The sequence below is a fragment of the Cricetulus griseus genome, assembly GCF_003668045.3.
Source record: "Cricetulus griseus strain 17A/GY chromosome 1 unlocalized genomic scaffold, alternate assembly CriGri-PICRH-1.0 chr1_0, whole genome shotgun sequence".
Taxonomy (NCBI): Eukaryota; Metazoa; Chordata; class Mammalia; order Rodentia; family Cricetidae; genus Cricetulus; species Cricetulus griseus.
In genome coordinates, this window is record NW_023276806.1 from 255943104 (window position 1) to 255959685 (window position 16582).

At 48.2% G+C, this 16582-nt stretch overlaps 1 protein-coding gene across 2 annotated transcripts in view; it reads right to left on the minus strand.

The window, feature by feature from the left end:
• The window catches only part of Cul9 (cullin 9), a 38854-nt gene that overhangs the window by 8592 nt on the left and 13680 nt on the right, over window positions 1–16582 (minus strand). The window contains exons 10-29 of one of the 2 annotated variants that reach the window (XM_027389183.2): window positions 15563–15759; window positions 14992–15209; window positions 13818–14064; window positions 13622–13727; window positions 12992–13219; window positions 12634–12724; window positions 12340–12511; window positions 10263–10368; window positions 9701–9796; window positions 9330–9505; window positions 8775–8908; window positions 8269–8448; window positions 7988–8097; window positions 7727–7909; window positions 7453–7613; window positions 6968–7196; window positions 6696–6885; window positions 940–1085; window positions 714–843; window positions 369–568 (exon numbers count right to left, since the gene is read on the minus strand). In XM_027389183.2, coding sequence (XP_027244984.1) covers window positions 369–568; window positions 714–843; window positions 940–1085; window positions 6696–6885; window positions 6968–7196; window positions 7453–7613; window positions 7727–7909; window positions 7988–8097; window positions 8269–8448; window positions 8775–8908; window positions 9330–9505; window positions 9701–9796; window positions 10263–10368; window positions 12340–12511; window positions 12634–12724; window positions 12992–13219; window positions 13622–13727; window positions 13818–14064; window positions 14992–15209; window positions 15563–15759 — 3300 coding nt within the window. Of the gene's footprint in view, window positions 1–368; window positions 569–713; window positions 844–939; window positions 1086–6695; window positions 6886–6967; window positions 7197–7452; window positions 7614–7726; window positions 7910–7987; window positions 8098–8268; window positions 8449–8726; window positions 8909–9329; window positions 9506–9700; window positions 9797–10262; window positions 10369–12339; window positions 12512–12633; window positions 12725–12991; window positions 13220–13621; window positions 13728–13817; window positions 14065–14991; window positions 15210–15562; window positions 15760–16582 lie in introns of both variants that reach the window. The other variant, XM_027389182.2, reaches the window with a different exon arrangement.

Here is a 16582-nt window from a genome sequence, read left to right on the forward strand (position 1 = left end):
GCAGCAGAATAAAGTGCTTACTTCTTAAAGGTTCGAATCCCTACAAAGTGTGGTAGAGTAGCATGTGTAAACCCCAGGTGCTCTGAAGGAGAGAAGGGAGAGACAGAAGAGCCCCAGGAACTCATGAGCCAGGTCACCTCACATATACACCTGGTGCGGAACAAAGTCAGAGGAAAGGACAGACACCCAAGCTTGTTCTAATTTGTGTCTGTGTGTGCATATACCCCCCACCCCCAGAAATCCAGGTGGAAATGTCATCCCAAGGATGTTTCATACTGAAAGAAGTTAACTTCTCTTGTGATGACCTCTGGTTCCATCTCTAACCCTGAGCATGACCCCTTCCCCAGGGCATGGTCCTTTCTGCCTACCAGACAAACCAGCTGATCGATGTGGAGGCCTTTCTCCCCATGGGCTTTGAGTATCCGGACAAGAAGACAGCTCAAGAGGTTCCTCTTCTGTTCCAAGGTCCGGCCCTCATCCTTTTCTACACTGAAATATGTCTGGGGAGGTATCAGCCACAGGACCTCTTCAAGGGGCTGGGACCTAGGCTCACGAAGCCGCAGCATCCCTGGAATCCAGTGCAGATCAGGTACCCAAGGACAAGGAGGGACACATGAATGAGGATCCTACCACTCTCATTCCCTGGTATAGTCCTCCCACCCTCTGGGCCTTCCAGCATGCCACAGAGGCATGGCCAGGCTCCGCTGACCTACCCGCCTGTGGAAGGTTCTGAGCCTCCTCCAGTGTCAAAGGACCACTGTCCTCAATAAGGGGCAGAAGTGCCTGGTGCAGAAGCTCTGGGGAGAGGCCAGAAGTCTTCAACAAGCTCTCTACTGACACCTCCTGGTGAGGAGAAACAGTGCCCATCACGGTGAGGAGGAAAGGAAAATGAAGGGAAGGAGGGACAGAGAGGAGACTGGGGCTGGAGCAATGAGGCACCTCTGTCTGGTTGAAAGTCAGCAGCAGCCACATCTGCACTGTGGACACATGCAGGGTCTGGTCCCCAAACTGCAGCTCAGCCCAGCCTAGCCATGTCCACTGAAGTCGCCGATGTGGCCCCATGTTCAAGACTGGGTAGTTCTGACCTAGGGAAATGTCAAGGAGACCAAGTCAGAGAGTGGGCTAGGGTTGAGGTGATAGAAACAAACACAGTATATTTACATTTGTGGATTTGTAATTATATTGCTGTATATTTAAAGGCCTCACTGATCATCTTTGGAGTATTCCAGAGAATCAGTTCATAATTTTAAAAACAAACAAAAATAGCTGTTATGTATGGTAGTAAATATCCCAGCACTCAGGAGGCAGAGGCATGAGGATCTCCATGAGTTCAAAGCCACCCTGGTTTACACAGAGCAATCCAGACTAGCCAGAGTGGCATAGTGAGACCCTGTCTCACGGGGGGGGGGGGGGGAAGGAAAAAGAAAAAGAAAGAAACCCCAAACAAAAACAGACCTAGAGGAAAGAGGGCACTCAGCCTTTCCTGCCAAAACTACTTCAGGAGAGTCGAGCCGATGACGAGAAGCCTCTCTATAGAGAAGGCATCACACTCACATGAAGGAGCAATGGCAAACTAGAGTGCCACTATTTCATAAGTGCTAGTGAAGTGGCAGGCATGAGGAGCTCGGGGTAGCACTCGGTGCCATCCCTATGCCACATACATCAGGGATGATGGCCATGCCTCAGCCCCACACTTAAGAAGCAGACAGAAGGATCAGAGGTTGAAGGTCAGCCTTGGTGACACAGTAAGTTTGAGCTCAGCCTGAACTACATGAGTCCCTTTCTCAAGAAACCAAAACCCAAAGCAACAAACAAAAACGGATTGCAGCAAAAAGACTGATGGTGTTGAAATCCACAGCTCATGAACATCGTGAAGGACAAACTTGAATCCAAATAACCCTGCAACCTTATATCCACACAAACAACCATTGAGGGAGAAAGGGACAGCAGGACCTAGACTGAAGACGTTAAAACTAACCACCAGACACAATGTCTGAGCCTTGTTTGGATCCCCATGAAATAAAGCAAGCAAAAGAATAAGACAGAGACTTGGGACAACCAGGGAAATATGAATAGTGCATAGCTGATGAACTTCTAAAGGGTTTCAGACAGGAAGGAGGAGGAGAATGTGACGCTGGGCCTTATGTTGATATTCTGGAGTTTATGCTATTTATATGTTCGAAATTTATCATTGTAAAAATACTTTAAAGTTTATTTTGATGTGTATGAGCATTTTCTCTGCATGTGTGTCTGTGCACTGATTTGTGTGTGGCACCCTCAAGAGGCTGAAGAGAGCATCAGATCTGTAGAAATGGAGTTACAGGGGGTTTGGGGCAGCTGTTAGGCTACAGGGAATCAAACCCAGGTCCTCTGTGAGCAGCCAGTGCTCTCAACTGCTGAGCCATCTCTCCAGCCCCATTAGTAAAAATATTTTAAATGAAGTAGAGGTAGGGGTGTAAATGCTTGCCTAGCATGCACAGAGCCATGGTTTAATCCCCACAGCATGAAACTGACCATGGTGACTAACACATGCCTGTAAGCTCAACACACAGGAGGCAAAGGTAGAGGGTAACAAGTTCAAGGTCATCCTTGATACATATAAAGCTTGAGGCCAGTCTGGGATATGTGAAACCTCCTCTCCAAAGTAAAATAAAATAAAATGCCCTGAGAATGACTAGCCTTGTGAATAGCCCCTCTACCTACTGCTTGTTAATAGTGGTGTAATGAAAAAATATTAACTGTACTTGACCAGGTGTTCAGAGTTAACATTAACAGGGAATGGGAAATGTAGTTTAGTGTTTGAGCATATGTTTAGCAACTACATGTCCCCAGAACTGGGGTGGGGGGTGGGGAAGTCAGGAGATAAATGTTTTGACAATTATCACTTAGTGTCCTGTGAACACAGAACCTGGGTCTTAACCCAAGGAACCATCACACCCACAAAGTGATCAACTACCCGAATGTTGTTATTTGGTTTTTCTTTTCTTTCCTTTTTTTTTTTTTTTTTTGGTTTTTCGAGACAGGGTTTCTCTGTGGCTTTGGAGGCTGTCCTGGAACTAGCTCTTGTAGACCAGACTGGCCTGGCTAAAATTTTAAAGAAATTCTTAAAAAAAAAAAAAAAAAAAAAAAAAGTCAGTGTTCAGAGACAGAGATGACTGAGAAAATATCCCAGATTAAAGGAAGCCAACCACCTGAAATCTACACCAGCAGGTGACATACACCCGGATCCTCTCCTGGATGGAAAGCAAAGTCATAGAAGGCTTTATGAATCAGATGACAAACTGCAATATGGGAGGTAAATTAAGGCATTAACTGAATTTCTATGTATTAGACGCTTATATGTCTAGGAAATATGTACTGAAGTGTTTAGGAGCAAAGAACCAGAATAGAGACAACTTTCTCTCAATGGTTCTGGAAAAAAGTGTGTGTGTATTCACACAGATACATACACACATATACACACATGTGCATACAAAGAGCATTAAATGAGTTAGGTATGCTGCCACATGCTTGTAATCCCAGAACTTGAGAGATAAAGGCAAGATGTCTGGGAGTTGCAGCCCAGACCAGGCTACAGAGGAAAACCTTGTTTGAAAAGAAAAAAAAAAAAATGCTACTACTAACAATAAAATGCCACCACCAGCACGGTGGGACAGGCCTGCCAGAGAAGCATCCCTACAAGTCTAACCTGCTCCAAACATGAGTACCCGGCCACCTCCATAGTCAGACTTTTTTCAAAGAAAAAAAAATAAAAAGCAAAGTGTTCACAAAAGGCAGCTTGGATAAAGATTACATGGGTGTTCTTTGAATTACTCTTGTAATTTTTCTGTAAACTTGAAATTATTTCTAAATTTAAAAAAAATTAGGTACCAGGAGGTGGCACACGCCTTTAATCCCAGCACTTGAGAGGCAGAGGCAGTCGGATCTCTGTGAGTTTGAGGCCAGCCTGGTCTACACAGTGAGTTCCAGGACAGCCAGGGATACAAGGGAAACCCTGTCTTGAAAAAGAAAAATTGGGGGAAGGGTAACTGAAACTGTATGCTTAAAGCTGTTAAAATGGCAAATGTTATGTCAGACATATTTTACCACAATAAAAAAAAGCAGAAACAAAGAAACAAACTTAGGCCTGGAGAGACAGCTCAGTGGGCCTGTGTGCGCCAAATAAGCGCCCTGTGGCTACCCAGCACCACATAAAAGCCAGGAGCCCAAGTGAAGGCTACAATCCCAGGCTGAGGAGGAGGTATCCCGGGGGCTGCCAGTTGGGGTGAACTGGTGAGCTCCAGGGTCAGTGAAGGTTCTGTCTCCAAAATAAAATGAGAGTGACTGAAGAACACACCCCGTGTGACTGACCTCTGAACATGTACACAGAGAGGGAGAGAGGGAGAGTAGTGAAAAGAAATAGGAGGAAAAGCACCCTAAGGACTAAAGATGAATCCACTTGGTGGATGCAGATGCACATTCAAGATAAATAAAAATTAATTACAAATAAATAAAATCATTCAGGAGTGCCATCCGATAAGACCTTTTGTAAAGACAAGTGTTTTTAGCTGTGGTGGTGTGCTCAGGAGGCGGAGGCAGGCACATCAAGGTCTGAGCCCCAGCACCACACAAACTAGCAATTTGGAGGTTTTCCTGGGCTACCTTGTGGGTTTGAGGCTGGACTCCTTAAGATGTGTCTCAAAAACAAGGAAACCTGGACAGTTCAGGACTTCTTTCAGTATGAAAGCAAAAGTATAAGGGCAGAAAAATATTAACTAAAACATGCTAGCTCATGAGCGTCATCAAAGGAAAACAGTCAGTTCATAGTAATAAAACCTTTAATTTACCACAAAACTATAAACCTGCACAGTCCATGTTGGTAGTCACTAGCTACATGTAGTTCAACTCTAAATTTAAAATGATTAAAATTAAATATTCAGTCCCTCAGTCATATTTACAAGTCCAAGTGCTTAAGGTGGCCAGGAACAGTTATAATATTGAAAAGTGCAGAAAACTTTTTGTTTGCTTGCTTGTTTTTGAGACCAAGTCTCTCTGTGTAGCCCTGGCTATCCTGGAACTCGCTCTGTAGACCAGGCTGGCCTCAAACTCAGAGATCTGCCTGCCTCACTTCCCTAGTGTTGGGACTAAAGGCGTGTGTACTACCGCTAAAATACTTTTTTGTCTTTACAAAAGGTCTTATCAGATGGCACTAGTAAATGATTTTAAATGTGCATCAAAGAGCAGAGCCAATGCTGGGCGTTGGTGGTGCATGCGGATCTCTGTGAGTTCAAGGCCAGCCTGGTCTACAGAGCTAGTTCCAGGACAGCCTCCAAAGCTACACAGAGAAACCCTGTCTCAAAAAGCAAAAACAAAAAAACAAAATAAAGCAAAAAAAGAGCAGAGCCAAGATAATATGAACCAACAGTGACATGATTACAGTTTTTAAAAGAGCCAGCGGGGATTGCTCTATGGCTAAGTGCCATGCTAGTCATAACTATACTAATAGACCCTATATATAAAAAATAGTAATGAAAATTGCCATTTATTAGAAGTGAACAATAAGAAACATGGTATATGAAATCCTATGGAAAGGGCTAGAAAGCAGGTTCAACAATTAAGAACATTCACATGCTCTTGTGGAGGACCTGGATCAGTTCCCAGCACCCACAGTCACTCACCCTATCCACAACTCTAGTTTTAGGGAGCTCAACACACTCTTATGGCCTCTGAAAACACCAGGCACACATGCATCCACACATGCAGTAAAACACATAAAATAAAACAAATATCAAAAATACACACAGTGCTGGAGAGATGGCTTTGCAGTTAAGAGCAATGGACACTCTTCCAGGACCTGGGTTGGACTGCCAGCAGCAACATAGTGACTCAAACCATTTGTAGCTCTAGTACCAGGGCATCCAGCTCCCTCTTCTGGACTCCCTGGGCACCATGCACACATGTGGTGCACAGACACACATACAGGAAAAATATGCATGCACGTAATAAAATTAAGAGTAAAATTACATCTTAAGTGTCCCATAAGAAGAAGAAAATTGGATACATTCACACAGTAGAACAGGACTCAGCAAACCAAAGAACAAAAACTGATGCTACAGTGACCATTTTCACAGACACCAAGCTGTGTGAAGAGAGCAGACACAGTACAGGAACATATGTCACAGTCCCATCCACAGAATGTGCAGATGCAGGAAAACATTTATGGTGGCAGAAGGAAAAATAAAGAGAAGATACTGGCTGGAAAGAAAGGGTGTACATGAAGGAGAAGCCTGCCTGGGTGCTGGAATGGTCTGTATCTTGATCAGGGGGATGGGTATATGGCTATATAGAGGTATATAAACTCACTAAATCTTCTTCTAAACACTACTTATAATATGTTAAAAAAAATCCACCATAGGATGTGGTTAAAATGATGGGGGAGGGGGGTGAATAGCCTTAAGTATTTTTATTTGGAAAGAAGTTCCTAAGACTAGAAATGAAGTGAGCAGACAACCTGAAGATAGAAAACACAAACAGAACCAGTTTCCAGGAGGCATTAATGGAGCTATTCCCATTCTTCTGTACCCTCCCCCAAGAAACTGCCAAACCTAGAAAGAACCCCTTCCTATCTATACACTCCTGCACAGTGGTCCTCTCCTTTCCTCTGTTGCCACCCGGAATGCATCTCCATCTCCAGGTTCCTGTCCCTAGCTCCTCACTGTGGCTGTAGAAGCTGGAGAAGCGGTCAAGGGCATCACAGAACTCTGTGGGAAGATGCTGTCTGGGATTGTGCAGGTAGCAGAGAGGAGAGACAGGCCAGCAGCGTGGTGACAGGACCAGTACAGAGACTTCTGGACCTGGGTCTTCTTTAAGGATTTCCTTTTCAGTCTCCTGCCCCTTGTCTTCTTCCTAAGGAGCAGAGCAATGAGCCCATGAGCTCTCTTAGTGGGCCTCTTCTCTATTCTGCTGTCCTCTCTCCCCTTGCCCTCACCTCCACTTCCTCTAGCCTCCATTCCTCCTGGTCCTCCTGCTCCAAGAGTTGCCTGTCAAGCTGCCGGAGCTGGTAAACGTGGAACTGACGCTGCAGCTCCTCTGAGGTGTGCAGGCTCTGCAGCATCAGCTGGGGGAGGCGGTTGGGGAAGCAGAGGCCAATCTGCTCCAGCACAGCCCCCTCCAGCCAGCTCGAGCCCAAGCTCAGGAGACGGTCAGCCATGTAATGCCTGAAGCACACACAGTTGGCCCGGGTCTCAGTGCAGGTGCCAGCTTGGCCCAGGCCCAGGCCCAGCCTTCCCTTCCAGAAGGTAAGTCTGTGCCACAGCTTGCCTAGGTCACAGGACCCACCTCATCTCTACCAGCACATGGCCGCCACCAAGCCTCAACTTCCCGCTCTTCTTCCTTTATCTCCCCTTAACACTCAAATCTTCCCTTTCTCTGGCCTCTAAGTCTCTTGTCCCTAACCTCCAGAATGTGACTCACTGATAGAAGTGCTCAAAAGTGGTAGCCAGCTCTAGGCCAGAGAGGACCGTGATGGGCTCCAGGTACTGCTGAAGGTGCCCCAGCATTGCCACTCCAGAGGCTCCGCCAAGCAAACCACCCTGGATTTGCTGGTCAATGTGCCTAGCAAACTGCTCACTCATCTGGGGACAACAGAGTGGGCGTCAGACAAGCCACGGGCAAGGGGGCAGAGTGGGAGCAGAGTGGAGGAGAGGGACAGGGTGGCAGCCCATGCCTGGTACTGGGCAGGACTCACATGAGTGGCAGTGAGGAAGGACTGTTGCAACAGGGCTCCGGAGAAGCCACTGCGCAGAGCCACAGTGAAGGCTGCCCGAGGCCCGAACAGCTCCAAGCCTGCTCTCTGCAAGCGTTCATAGAGAGAACAGTAACGAGGCACAAAGTCTGAGGCCCTCCAGGCTGCAGCCAGGAATCTGCTGACCTGAAGGGACAGAGGAAGATGTGACATAAAGGATGGACACCATGTACCATCCCGCCTGACAGACTTGGAGCGGCCTACCTGTTCCTGCACCACACTCAGCCAACACTGGGTGATGTTCCTGAGGCTGCTGCTGGGAAGGACTGGGGATAGCACAGGGCTTCCATTCTGACTCTTACTGTTCTTGCCGACTGTGGGAACAGAGGGCAAACGAGTGAGCTTCACTGCAGCCTCTGGGAGGCATCAGTCTTGGGTGTTTATCTCCGGGAAGGGTCACATTTCAGAGGCCTAGAGAAGCAAAGGAAGGAACCAGACAGCCCCACAGTACAGATTCTCGGCTCAACAGGCCACACAGGACTCACAGAGCTGTGTGGATGATTCAGGAGAAGACCCAGGAGGGGGCTCCACATGCACCAACAAGTGGCACAGGCGCCGAACTCGTGAAGCAAAGGACGGAGCTTGACTCTGGGAGCTCTGCACGCTCTCCCTCCGCTCTAAGTACTGGTCCAGCAGCCATCCCAGGGAACTTACACTCTCAGCATCTGAAAGAAAGACCAGCCAGGAATGGGTGTCTGTGGGACAGATTACAGGTTCAACTGTACAAAAAGGTTTGAGGGAGGCAGAGCCCTAGCCCTCCCTCACCACAGCTGGATTCAGGGCAGCCAGGGAACACAGTAACAGGGCAGGGAGAGCATGCAGGAGATGATGCAAACACCACTCTCAGGGAGTGGTCCCTGGACCAGGAAGGAGAGAGGAATACTGAGGTGACAGGCCTGACAAATACAGGAACCAAGAGAACCAAAATATCAACATAGGTGACCTGAGACTTGTGAGGAGCTGGTGTGGAGGCTCGGCATGGGGCGATTACCCGGAGAGGTGATGTTCTGCACCAGGGGGCTGACCAGTGCCTCCCAGCAGGTCTTGCCCAGTGCTTGGGCGGCCTCATCATCAGGGAGGAAACGATCAGCAAAATTCTGCTCATGGCGCAGAACTCTGTTCAGTCTGGAAACACATAATATAATGCCAGATTCAAGGCAGGCTCCCCACCTTCAAGAAAGAAACTTCCCTGTACAGTGCTGACCCCAGCCATGTGTCTGGGGTCCTTTCCCCAGGTCTCTTGCCAGCACTTTCTAGTGCTCAATTTCCCCTCAAGCGCTGGCTTATCTCCACTGCGCATACTCTGCCCAAAGTATCTCTCCAGCCCCTACTACTACTACTACTTTTTTTTTTTTTTTTTTTTCCCAAACAGGGTTTCTCTGTGTAGCTTTGGAGCCTATCCTGGCACTTGCTCTGGAGACCAGGCTGGCCTCGAACTCACAGACATCCACCTGCCTCTGCCTCCCGAGTGTTGGGATTAAAGACTCGGCCACCCCTACTTCTTACAGTGTCATCCTTAGCGGTCTTGCTCCTGTGCTGCACCCACCTGGGACAGAGCTGGAGGAGGCGCTGGCGGTCCTCTGCTATGTCTTGGCTCCATGCTTGTGCCCGAATTGTGTAGAACAGACAAGTGCGTCGACATAGTTGCTCCCGGAACAATGGCCAGAAAGTGGGCTTGGGGCCCAGCACCTCCACACCCCGAACCCGAGTGTCGATGCCACCCTGCAGCACACACCAACTTCTCACCTAGCTACTCTGTACTCCAAAGCCAATGTTCCACACTTGAATTCCCAAGGTCTCCAGGCCATCTCCAAACTGGCCAAAGAGGAACCCTGCTAATGTCCTGGCCTGCAGCTGTTGGATAGCCCACCCACTAATGAGACACCCCTCCCCCCTCCCGCTTCCTCCTTGTCCCACCTGCTGGCAGCGCTTTATGCGGATCTGGATGATGGGCCAGAAGCGGTTCAGGTTCTCCAGGAGGACTACCCGGCTGGCAGAGGGCATCACATTCACCTGACAGGGCAGGAGAGAGGAGGCAGAGACCCACCAAAGAAGTGAGGCAGGGCTGGAGACAGGTCTCAGCAGTTACAAAAACACCCCATTCTTGCAGAAGAGCAGAGACTGGTGCCCAGCACCCATGCAGGTATCTTACACTAACTGCCTGTAAGAGCTCCCAGCCCTGTAAGAGCACTGTACTCACACACACAGACATGCACTTTGACACACAGTAAAAAAGAAGATACAGTACAATACAAAGAAGAGCAGCTGGAGGAATGCTGACAACAATCGAGACCGCATGGCCTGCATTCTTACTCCCCCACTGAACCCAGGTGCACTTCAAGTTGGGAGACCCTCCCAGAAGGAACCAATAGAGTCATTCCCCAGAGACAGGGTCTTCCCCACCCAAAAAGTGAGGGGTGGAAAATGAAAAATGGAGGGATGGGGAGATCACAGTAAAGAGTTGTACAAGGGTTCCCACCGTGTTAAGTTCAGTGTTGATGCAGCTGACACTGTCACCCCCGAACACCACCACCCTGGCTGGCATGTAACTTGAGTCCTCACTGGCCACAAGCAGAGTCAGCTGCCTAGAGAAGAGAAAGAAGTCAGTGAAAACCAGAGCCACTTCATCCTACCGCTTCCTCCTCCAGCCCCTGACATGCCTGCCTTCCCCAGACCCTTGGCTTTCCCCTTACAGCTCTTCAAAGTGCTTTTATTTAACCCTCTGGCTTTGATGACAAATTAATGCCATGCTGTGCACGTAATAGACAGTCCCATGTCATATGCAGCAGGTTCCTCAAGGCCAACATGACAATATGAGGTAGTCACCTGTCCATAGAAGCCAACTCCCTTTCTATTTCTGTCCCCTGTGAAAGAAATGGGCCACCTACCTGGTCACAGCTTCCCTCAGCAACCAATGGCAAGTCTTGTACATACTACGTCTTAGTACCCCACAGTCCACCTCTGCCCCTTCAGTCCCTCTTAACTGAACACACTGAACACTTTTTAGCTAGACCATATACACCTTCCAAAGCTTTTTTTTTTCTGGCCTCCAACCCAAATTTCCATGATTGCCTGAGTACCAACTGAAAAACAAAGCTAGTTTCTTTCTTTCTTAAAATCCCGTTATAGAATGTGGAACATTTGTTTAATGATGCAAAGATATGTTGCATTCTTTTATGTTGCATTTGTTTAACTCTGTGAAGCTGTGTTAGTCTGCCTGTCTAAAACACCTGACTGGTCTAATGAAGAGCTGAACAGTCAATAGCAAGGTAGGAGAAAGGATAGGCAGGGCTGTCAGGCAGTGAGAATAGAGAGAGGAGAGAAGATGGAGTGAGAAAAGGAAGAGAGAAGGACATCAGTGGCCTCCCAACTACACAACCAGCAACAGAGTAAGAAGAAAAGAAAGGTATATAGAATAGAGAAAGATTTAAAAAAAAAAAGCCAAAGGTAGACAGGATAATTTGAAAAGCTGGTTAGAAATAAGCCAAGATAAGGCCAGGCACTCATAAGAAAGAATAAGTCTCCATGTATTTATTTGGGAGCTGGGTGGCAGGCCCCACAAAGAGTAAAAAGTGAAAAACAAGACAAAACAAAACAAAAAGAACAACTACAACTCTCCAAGTTTCAGAACAAAGTTCAAAGTTCCTGGCTCACAAAACCTACAGTCTGCATGTGCCTGCTCCCCTAGCTTCACCCGTGCCACCAGGAGGCACCCTTTACTCCACTTAGCCAGCACTTTAAAACATTCCAAGACTGTTTCTCCCTTTGCATGCTGCCGCTCTGTCTGAAATGTTGAGTTCTCGTTATCTAGTTCATTTCAATTTCAAACTTCAGCCCAGCCAACACCTTCTCAAATGAACCTTCTCTGCCTCTCACTGGTCCCAGGATCCTTTCTCCTGGCTCACTCTCGACAAGCTCTTTCTCTTTATATTGACCTGAACAACTTTGGCTGGGTTCAAGAGATCCTCCTACCTCAGCTTCCCAAGGAGTGGGGCAACAGCCATGTCACTGTGCCTGGGCCATGATGCTTTCTCTTTATGCAGTTTTATTTCTCTGCTTCTTTAAGTCCCCCCTTGAGACAGGGTTTCAATATGTAGCCCAGGCTTGAACTCTTGATCCTCCTGCCTCAGCCTCCTGAGTGATGAGATTATAGGCATGCACCATCAAGCCTGATTCTCTTGATTGACTCGCTAACCTGGCTCCCCAACTAGACGACAAATTCCTTATGTCTTATTGTCCTTGTACCCCAGAGCCTTGTACAGGACTTGGCACTACTGACATTGAACAAACACCCATGGGAAGAATAGGTAAGTGAATTGTTGATCTCTAAGCACAAGATCTCTACCTGTATCTGTTAGAATGCCAGTGTCTGGATCCAGACAGTGAGATGTCTACACAGCACAGCAAAGAAAGGCCGATGTGCCAATCATGCTTTCACTGCACAGAATGAGTTTGAAGATGACCCATAAGAACAGGGTTCACTAATGGAGTTGTGGGACAATGCTTTGGGAGCTATATCGGTGCACAGTAATATATACAAACAAATGGGTTCATACCTAATAAGAACACCACGGTGCATGTACAAGGTGATGGAGTGGGAGCCGGTGCTACCATTGGACTCCCAGAAGGTCTTGGGGTTTCGGTCTGTCAGTTTGCTGGCCCGGTGTGGGTTGGAGGACACCTCCACCTTCTCCCAGCACTTGTCTTCCTTCACTTCCACACTGGAGCCTGGGGACAGTGGGAATGGGCGGGGAGACCACAGCATGGTCAGAGATGAGGAAAGGGCCTGGAGAGTGGAAGGGAAAGGAAATGGTGGGGGAGCCCCAGGGAAAGCAGAGGAGGGCGCTAACCCTGGCAGAGATGCCTGAGAAACACATCAAAGAAAGGGATGTTGATGGGTTGGTGGGTTCGCCTGTGGTCCTCAATCTGGCCCAGCACCATCTGCAGTGGGAACATGGGATGGGGAGGGAATAAAGCAGAACTGTCAGAAACACACATGGAGAAAAGGGGGTCAAGAGGCAACAGAGCACTCAACCCCTTTCTCACCAAATTCTGATAGGACCATGTTGGGGGAAGGTTAGCGAGCATGTGCCCCGATATGTCCCCACTTCTGCCACACAGATCCCAAAGAAAGACAGACACATAAAGAGCCCAGCCCTTGCTTCTGGTTTTATTTTCTCAGCTCTACACCCATAAGTCCCTTCTCACCTGAATGCATCCAGCCAGAATGCTTGAGGTGAGCTTACTATAGAGCTGGGCATGTTTCTCACACTCTGTCACCAGGTCACGAAGCTCAGAGGCCAGCAGGAGCTGTGCAGAGTGCTTGTCCAGGACTTTGGAGAGGACCTCTCTGGCTCCCAGGCAGCAAAGCACTACTGCATAGTCTTTATGCGTCAAAGCCAGGCGATGCAGGAAGCAGACCAGTTCCTGAATGATCTGAGCCCAGAGCAAGAAAGCAGAGCATGTCAGGGTAAGGGCCTGAAGGAAGCACAGAGACCTAGGAAGTCTGCAAGGCCGGAAAGGACCAAGGAGAGTGGAACAGCATACTCTACTGAGGTGCTGGGACTCCAGAGCCAGCCAGCAGGTCAGAGCTTGGGTAGTTTCACGGGCTTCTTTCTACCAGGATCAAACTATCCCAAGAGCTAGCCTTTCTCTGACATCACTCCATGATGTTCAAAGACTCTGGGGTGATATTAGCCTTCCCCTCCTTCCTCTCTTGCTCCCAGTGCACTCAGATCTGCAGACCTCCAGGATCTGCTGAACCTCCACAACCCCACAAGGCAGGTGGAGCCACAACTTCTGCCTTCCCTCCTCTAACCCTTGCCAAGGCTCTGGTACCTCAGAGTCACTGCTTGGGCCACTAAGGCAGTTGAGGCAGGGCTCCAAGACCTCGTGCCAGGGGAGGACCATGGCCTCAGGATAATCCAGCAGTCGCATCGTGACCCTGGTAAGGGGATGGAGACAAATAAAACTCCAGCAGTCCCTTAATCCCTGTGCACAAGTGCCTGCCTGGACACACAGACCCCTTCCTTACCTGAGGACTGTGAGCAGCAGGCTTCTGTTGGGCCCAGGGGCGTCTAGAGTTCTCAGCAGCAGGAGGAAAGGCTGGGTTTCCTGCTGGAGGCGCTTGAGGAGGGGCCTCACAGCACCCTGAGGGCTGCCTTCACAGCACAGCACACGCTCCAAGTCCAGGAAGAGCTCTGCAGAAGGATCTCCCACCAGAGATCGGATGAGTAACTCAGGGGACCCATCCTGGCCTTGGGTGCTTGGGCTTTCCAGTGCTTCAGGGAGACACAGCATAGGAAAAATGTGCATGAGAGACATCTTAGAAGTCAGTCAAACCAATGGGGCACCCCCAGAAAGCCACCCCCAAAAACTTTATTCCCACACTGAGGATGTCTATGTTATAGTTTATCAAAGTATAAGAAATTTTCTTTTCTGGTCTCCAATGTAGACCTAACTAAACTTGAAAAAACACAGTATAAGGAACATTGCCGAGTTAAATACAACACATTTCAAATCTCAGTTACCTTTTACTATTAAATGTTAGCTATAATAAATAGTATTGTTATAATGATACCTCGAAAGTTTGGAGGCTTTAGATACACAGACTCAAAAGACCAAGTTGCTTATTTCAGTATCCATGTATGAGTTTTTACCTTTTTAAAAAAAAAAAAAAAAAAAAAACACAAAGGATTTCTCTTTGTTGTTGTTGTTGTTTTTGTTTATTTGTTTTGGTTTTGGTTTTTCAAGACAGGGTTTCTCTGTGTAGCTTTGGAACTCTCTCTGGAGACCAGGCTGGCCTCAAACTCATAGAGATCTGCCAGCCTCTGCCTCCTGGGTGCTAGGATTAAAGGCATGCGCCACCACCGCCCAGCCACAAAGGATTTCTTAGGACATCAACAGTCTTCTTCTGGTCAAGTTCTGTTTGAGGTCTAACTTGGTATGGTGTTGCATACTGATATTGCTAACACTTGGGAGACTGAGGCAAGAAGACCTTGAATTTGAGGTCAGCCTGGGCCACACAACCTTGTACATATTACACTCCGCTGACCCTGAAAAAATGTCTAGCTTGGACACTTAAGGTTTCATTCATTTCTGGAAGATGCGTGTATCCTTCAGTAAAGGCCTGGAATGTAGACCGTAGCTTTTCTGGTCACAGCATGGCACATGTCACTCGTCAGCAGGACACCCCCCCACAATGGTACCTGCTCGCTCAGGACTTCCCCGAGGCTCTGAATAGCGATTGAGAAGCATCATGAGGATGGTTCGTGTGGTAGGCATTGGCTCTGTCCCCGGTGCTATTCCCGAGTGCCTAAACAAGGTGTCTCTCAACTCTTGGGTTATAATCTGGTCTCCCAGAGTGTGGTGGTTACACAAAAGCAGGTTGAGGAGAAGCAAACCATTTCTCACTGCAGAGGAGCACCTGAGAGGAAGGGAGTGATTCAAGAAGTTGACAGTGAATGCAACAGAGGCAGGGAGACAAGTGCAGCTAGGTTGTGGGGTGCTCCAGGGGTCCCTCTCCTCTGAGGAAGAACTCCTGGCCATCTGACCTTGGGCCACTACTACCAATCCCATGAAGGAAAGTCTTTTTTCTGCCTTCCCTGGAAATCCCCTACATCAATCCCTTGGTCTCTCCTCCAGTGACATTCTGAGAAGGCCACCAGTGTTTACCCAAAGGGGACAATATAAGTACAATTTCTGCTGAGCATATGAGCCATAGGAGAAGTGGGGCTTATGTCACAGCAAGGATCTAGAGTCTGGAGGGTAGTATCTGACCCCTCAGTGTTCAGCATCAGGACCACAGCTGCAGGGATACTAAGGAGCAAGCTCTCAGACCCTGGACGTGTAGCTGAGTCAATGCTGGCAAAGATCTCTCTGGTCATCTGTGTATCAAACAAAGGTTGAATGGAATCTCGGCTGGTCACAAAAGTGGGGATCTCTGAGGAACTGGCAATGGCTAGCATCTTTAGTGCCTGAAAGAAGAATGCAGAAGCAGAGTTAGGGGTGAACAGAGCCATCACAAGGGATGCAGCATAGTGGTGCAGTACTTGTTTAGCATGGGCATGGTCTGGGTTCAATCCCCCACACCACCCCAGAAGGAAGCAGGAAGGAAGCTGCTGTCCCCATTCTAGACCTCAGACTCTGGAGCAGCTGGGCTGTTGGCAGACAGGTGGTATGAGAGACAGAAATGGAGAAGATGGTGATGGGACCTGAGGGAAGGGAGGGAGGAGTGAGCAGGAGGGGAGGGGAGGGGAGGGAAGATGGAGGGATGGGAGAGGAAAAGTGGGAGGAAGGGAAGGAAAAGGAGAAAAGAGGAAGTTGCAAACAGAACGATTTCAGAGTAGTCAGTAAATCCACAGGCTGCTTCTCTCTTCCCTAGGCTCCCAACACCAAGACTACCAGAGCGGGCAAGCTACCCTGTCTAAATCTTCACAACCTGCAGCTATCTTCTGAGGTGGTCCTTGAAGTCACACTCATCTCAGATAGCCACTACTTCCTTTGTATCCACCCCCCTTTCCTGAGTTCCACCTCTTAGAGCCTCCTGGCATTTTTATCTTTCTGTATTTCTCTGCCAGGTCCTCAAATACAGTTCTTTTTCTCTGTTCTCTCCTCCCTTTCTAGGCACTCTCAACTACTCCTGTGGACACCAATGTCCACACGAACCTATGCCTTGGCCAGCTTCTATCTGGCTCTTCTGTTCAAGACTGTTCAAGTGTCTCACAAGCACAACAGTGAGAACTACACAGTATAAAATAAAATAAAGTGGCAGCCATCATGATTCACCCTCAGATTGGG